General features: G+C 30.4%; 1 protein-coding gene across 2 annotated transcripts; it reads left to right on the forward strand.

The window, feature by feature from the left end:
- The first annotated feature begins 2222 nt into the window (after window positions 1–2222).
- Window positions 2223–5465, forward strand: LOC105114077 (40S ribosomal protein S19-3-like). Of its 2 annotated transcripts, XM_011010495.1 has the most exons (5): window positions 2227–2438; window positions 3284–3374; window positions 3481–3664; window positions 3980–4170; window positions 5376–5465. In XM_011010495.1, the coding sequence occupies exons 1-4, from the start codon at window positions 2355–2357 to the stop codon at window positions 4050–4052; spliced, it is 432 nt and encodes a 143-aa protein (XP_011008797.1). In that variant the 5' UTR covers window positions 2227–2354; the 3' UTR covers window positions 4053–4170; window positions 5376–5465. The 2 variants fall into 2 exon arrangements, with proteins under 2 accessions (XP_011008798.1, XP_011008797.1); XM_011010496.1 differs by lacking the exons at window positions 3980–4170; window positions 5376–5465 and adding an exon at window positions 3800–3924 and having other exon boundaries at window positions 2223–2438.
- The last annotated feature ends 1077 nt before the right edge of the window (window positions 5466–6542 follow it).

Raw genomic sequence — 6542 nt, forward strand, 5'->3', positions numbered from 1 at the left:
GTCACCAATAAAAACCAAATCATAAATGTAAAACATTAATTAATAGGATAAAGGTAGTCATCAAAATGATATAAATATAATTTTTGTTACTATCATCTTTAAATACAAATTAGGAATGTAAAACATTAATGAACTACGCTTATATAATTTCAAATAATTGATATGTTGTCAAACTTGTTTAAACACCACTAACAAATTAATGTTTTAATATAATTCCACTTCGATTTTTTCATATCATTGTTGTTCTTAGTTTTCGTTTTTATAATTGTTGTTCTTAGTTTTCGTTTTTATAATTGTTGTTCTTAGTTTTCGTTTTTATAATTGTTGTTCTTAGTTTTCGTTTTTATAATTGTTGTTCTTAGTTTTCGTTTTTATAATTGTTGTTCTTAGTTTTCGTTTTTATAGTACTAACCGTGCAAAATGCACATTAAATGATCTTTAATATTATTTATTTATTTCTTATTATTATTGATTTTAAAAATATTTTTTAAAAAATAAAAAATATTATTTTAATATATTTTACAATAAAAAACATTTTAAAAAGCAACCGTAACCACACTTCTAAACAAACTTGATTCAAAGTATTTTTTATTTTGAAATGTATTAAAATAATATTTTTTTTTATTTTTTTAAAGTTATTTTTGAGATTAGTGTATTAAAATAATTCAAAATATATAAAAAAATAATTTTTAATAAAAAATAATTTTTTTAAATACACAAGTTGATTTGAGTTTCTAAACATTATCTAAACTTAAAATTTTGTAAAATTGTGATATTTAAAAGTCCGATATTGAATCGTCGTAAAATCATTACTCACACAAAAACATACCTCTTATATATGAGAAATTTTATAGTGTATAAAAAATAATTATTGATATTTTTTTAATTTAATTAAAAAAATTTAAGAGAAAAATATTTTTATTATTTATTTATTTATTTTTATCTTTTCTTTTAGACGTCATGAAAGAACTAATACTACTGTCACTATAAAATTTTAACATATTAACTTCTTTTCCCAATAAATAATTCCAAGATGAGGGGAGAATATGAAATCTCTACCAATGGCTAAATAAATATATAATTAAAAAAAAAACTAACAAATTGTCACACCTCTCTATCTAGAGATCACTTTGCATAAGGCATGTCAAGCTCCGAATGCAATAAATAATGATCACTTGGCATCCTGTTTTATTGCATTTTAAGACATAAGCTAAAAAAGTCAAACCTCCCCAAACCTTAAATCATTTGTAAATTGGTCCCTCGATTTCTAATTTCAAGCATCACCATCTTTGATTATATATGTTTTATTTGAAATTAGGTCATTTTGTGACTCCTAAGCAAGCTTCCATCCAAACCAATGATGCAAACACACGTGTTTGCCACATGTCCATATAGTAAAAATTCCCCATTTACATATAAATAAAAAAATACAATAAAATAGAGATCACAACACCCACCAAACCATGCATATTATGTATAGTGTTTTTTCTTTTTATTTAAGCAATAAAATGACTAGGTTTTTATTATGGGATATAAAAGAGACATGATGGGTGGGTGAGAATTAGGATGGTATATGGAAATAATTTTGGTATTCAAAAGGGTTTAATTATAATAATGAATGATAAAAAATGAATCGATTGACCCTTCGCAACCTATTCTTGATAAGAGGGAGGGACATGAATCATGTGCATTTGCACCGCTGTTTTTTTGGCTCAAGATCAACTAAAGAGTAGTTACAGCATTGATGAAATTAAAAGTTGAGGGATTAATTTACATTTCAAGGGATTGGGGGAGTTTTTTTCCTATAAAAAATTGCTTTGAGATATTTTTAGTAATGTTTTTGATTTTTTTTTGTAAACTAACATTGTTATTTTTTTTAAAATTAAGAATAATATAGTTTTGTAAACTTCGTCTAGAAATTTTTTAAAATCATGAGTAGAAAATGTATTTTTTTTTTAAATACATATAAATAAGTTTCATAAACTCTAATTAAAAAATCAAAAAATAAAATTTTAGATTTATATTAAAACTTTGATAATGAAGCTTTTTGCATTATAAAAAAAAAAGAAGATTTTAGATTTTGGTGAGATATATTTAATAAAAAACTATTTTAATAAATATTTATATTTTAATATATTTGATATGAACAAAATTATTTATAAATAAATGGGCAAAATATTTTAATAATATTTATAGCAATGCATCGTGATTTGACAAAACAGTAAATAAAAAAATCGAGTGTGTTGGTGAAAAACCCAAGCTCGTAAAACCCCCGGCGTCTCGTTTAGCTCACGCTCGCTTCTCTGTTTTTGGAGCTTCCGCGGTGCAGCAGGAAAGTACGGAAGGGCAAAAAAATGGAGGCAGCGAGGAAAGTGAAGGACGTCTCTCCTCATGAGTTCGTCAAGGCCTACGCCGCCCACCTCAAACGCTCTGGCAAGGTAGTTTTCACATTTATCTAGCCCTGAACTAAATCCCTTTTGGACCTGTAATTTCACACTTCTTCCATGTGTTTGATAATCTCCATGTCCTGATGTTTCTATAATCTTTGGATTTTGTTTCCTGAATTCCGTATTATTTTTTATTTACTTAATCTCTTTGTTTATATCTCTTGTTACAAGTAGAAATGTGTGCGCTAGTGATTTTGCAAATCTTCGTGTGTCCCTAAGGGTTGTTGACTTGTTTGCCTTTTATTTTCATAATGTAAATGCCACTGATTAAGGATTAGCACAAATGATGATATTGTTTCTTGTCTGCTCGGATGGCTCGATCCCTCTTCTCTGGGAAGCTATTTATAAATTCGGTTTAGTTTGAAATTGTTTTTCCTTTTAGGCTAGTTTTTCTAAACAGTTTAAGTTGTCTAATAGGTCTAGTTTCTAGTCTCAATTCCTTTGCCTGCATCTTTTACTTGGTCAATATCCATGATATGACTAGTGGCATGCAGGGCATAGATCGTTATGAGTTTTCCATGTAATCTATTCCTTATGAGTTGCACAATTAGAAAAGGTGGTGATGTACTTTGTTGCTGACATTTATCATCTCCACAATGGATGTTATCAAAGTGAACGTTTTAATTCTTCCAGTTTGAACGTTTTAGTTTTGACGCATGACTTCCTCTTTTCTGCAGAATGCTGCTTCTTATTTGCCAATGCTTCTTCTATCTTAAAAAGTTTATAAATCTGTCTTCATCAGTATTTACTTGTTGCTGTATTTTATTGAAACTTTTCACCATGGTAAGCATTCTGAGTTTTTTCTTACGTTTTTATATCCCCTTGTCTTAAAATAGGTGGAGCTTCCTCCATGGACTGATATTGTTAAGACGGGCACATTGAAGGAACTTGCTCCATATGACCCTGACTGGTATTATATAAGGGCTGGTACGTGTATGCTCTTTCTTTCTCATTCATGCCTTTATGATGTGTTGCGCACTCTTGTACCATTATACAGATCTTCTATCCTTATTTGATTGAAGTGGCATTGCAGCTTCTATGGCAAGGAAAATATATTTGAGGGGGGGTCTAGGTGTTGGTGCCTTCAAGAGGATATATGGAGGGAGCAAAAGGAATGGCAGTCGCCCACCACATTTCTGCAAGAGCAGTGGATCTATTGCTCGTCACATTCTTCAACAATTGCAGAACATGAACATCATTGACCTTGACCTGAAGGGGTTAGTCTATCAGTCTCCTTTATAGTTTTCCAGAGTCACTGAATCATCAACTGGATTCTTATTTTGTTTTTTATTTTTCAAGTTTATCTGCCTTCGGACTGCCCTTTTCCTTTTATGGTTTTTTTCATTTTGTAGTTCCTATCAATTAAACAAATAGTTCCTAAGAAACAGCTAGTGAATGTGTCTTGTGCACTCAACTATTATTTAAGAATCTCTTCTACAGCTCCTCATTCCCACCCCATCCTTTTTCCTTTTCCATTTTTTTCCCCCCGTTGATTATGGTGTGTTCACAACAACTTTGTTTTTCTGTGCCAGTGGGAGAAAAATTACATCCAGTGGCCAGCGGGATCTTGACCAGGTCGCTGGACGAATTGCAATTGCTTGCTGAGAGGTTAGTTTTGGCTTTGCTAAGGAGGGGGAACAGATCAGAACTATTTGGAAACTAGTTGCTTGAATGAGAGTAGATATAGAGAAGACTATCAATTCATTTTCTTGGTTTTTCTGACGCTTTTCTTTCTGTGAACATGTCTTTGTATTGCATGTGCTAGTTGTTGACTGCGGCTTCTAATTTCAAGCATGAATTTTGAAACTCATGCCATAGCTTTTCAACTTGTTTGGTTATATTATATTGGAACTTCGTACATGTATCAATTTAGACATGCAACAGTTCTTTCTGGGTCTTTTAAACACTTAAAAGGGAAAATTGCATCATTGTTTTCTCAATTGAGTACATGGTCTTTTAATCTTACTCTTTTTAGGATACCTTTTTTTTTTTATTGTGCCAAGCAAGTACTTGAGTCCAAAGTCTGCTAGTGTTTCCTTTTACTTGGTGACATGGTGTTTGATGTTTCCCAAAATGGGAAATGTAGATTGATTCATTGACATGGTTGATGATAAGGGATGATAAAGTTGGGTTTAGCATTCACTCATAATCCATTTACTTGATTCACAATGGTTCCATTGAAAATTGGTTTCTTTTATATGATCAGCTAATTTACCTTTTGACTTAATTAAAAAAAAAGATATTTAGACAACTACCCTCTATTAAAATTTTTTTTGTAATAATAAAGAAATATAAAAAATAAAAATAAAAAGGAGAATTTGTGCTGACAGAATCCTGTCTAAATGCCTACCATTGCACTTTTATCCCTATGAATATTGAAGCTTTTATCCCTAAGAACTTTTAGATCGCTTAAATTCAACTTTTGCATTAATTTGTTGGTTATAAATTATTTATGAGCTTGGATGTGTGTTTAACATGTAAAGAATTTTTAGTATTTTTTTTGACCTAATAAAAAAATGCTGGAATCCGTCACGTATTCTGGATTCTAGCAAAGGAGGATGAACATGCGTTGTCCATATAAAATTCCCTTGCATGCATCTAGGCTCAGCTCCTAGCTCATGAGCTAGTTTATTTTTTTTATTTGTTCTCATTTTTTTTTAAATAATCTTCTCTATTGTATTTAGGGTTGATCATTTCTCGTATTGTGTTGGTTTGGTTTGGACCAGAATATTCAATCGAGATGGTTTTTTTTCCCCCCTTTAAATTATGAATCAAGGCAAACCAAAAACCGATTGAAACTGAATAATAAAGTTCAACCCTTTATCTTAATAACCGGGTCTAATTGGACTAGTTTAGGCATCTTGTAATGAGCTTGGTCTCTTCTGAGCTAGCTTTAAGCTTATTTACAATGGGTTTCTATTGAATTAGGCTTTTGGGGTTTATTTGTAATGGGCTTGGGGTTTTAATCTTTTTTCTTAACAATTAAATGGATTTGTTGGCCATAGACTTCGGCTTTCTCTTTTCATTGTGTTTATTTGTAATTTGCAGGAGCTTTTCTTGAATTTTTTTAATGCTTCATAGCCACTTCATTTGCAACATTAGCAATTTACATCAAATACCACCCCCCGTCTTAAGACCAATAATTCGAAGATAAACGAAGGCTAGACTACTAGAAAATAATCAAGCCAATTATCACACAAAGAATTAGAGAAATCAGAAACCATAATCATCCATCTATGTTCTACAAACATCATCAACTATAATATCCATAATATAACATCCTTGCTAGCACAAATCTGCCTACTTCTTAAATCAACATTCTCATGCAATAAATTACAACGGCATTGTCAACTCCCAACCTTAAAATTGTATAGGGTATTATTTAAACCCTCGGTCCAAAATTGTAAACCAATCTTAAATAGTATAATCCTCAATAGAAAAAATAATAAATTAAGAGGAAAATTATTATGATTAGGGGTGAAAGTCTCTAGTAAATTAACTTAAAAATCTTAGATAAAATAAGTAATAAATTGATACGTGAAAAGCGCTCGATTACAAATGATAGAAAACAACACATTGGATAATTAGGAGTGGTATTTTTGTAATTAAAACAAAAATCCACTCTTCTTCCTTAAAGAAGGTCGGTGGCTATGGGAAAGGAATATGCTGGAAATTTTCTCATTTCTTTTATTTCATACAAGTTTATCTCAGGTTTAAGGATGGGAAGAGTGATTCCAAGCGAATCCTATTAGGAAAACAAATGTATATAGAAATTTTCGAGAGTTAGAGAGGTTGAGGGTTAAAAAAAAAAAAGTGAGGAAGCTTGAAATTTAGAAGAGAATGAGATTCTTTGGAATCTTTATAAGAACTCATTTAATTGAGTAAAATTAGCAAAGGTAAGGAACTTAGTAAATACATTTCTTTCTTGTTTTGTGAAAAGAGAGAAAGTAAATCTCTAAATTTTTAAATTTCTAGGGTTTGTGTTAATAAATATGATAATTAATCAATACCTTGGTTATTGTGGTATGAGAAATGTTGTAATAGAAAGTAATTTGAAATAAATTGACATTAATTTTGGGACTTTAATCCCCATTG

The sequence above is a fragment of the Populus euphratica genome, unplaced genomic scaffold (genome assembly GCF_000495115.2).
Source record: "Populus euphratica unplaced genomic scaffold, PopEup_1.0 scaffold489.1, whole genome shotgun sequence".
NCBI classification, from domain to species: domain Eukaryota; kingdom Viridiplantae; phylum Streptophyta; class Magnoliopsida; order Malpighiales; family Salicaceae; genus Populus; species Populus euphratica.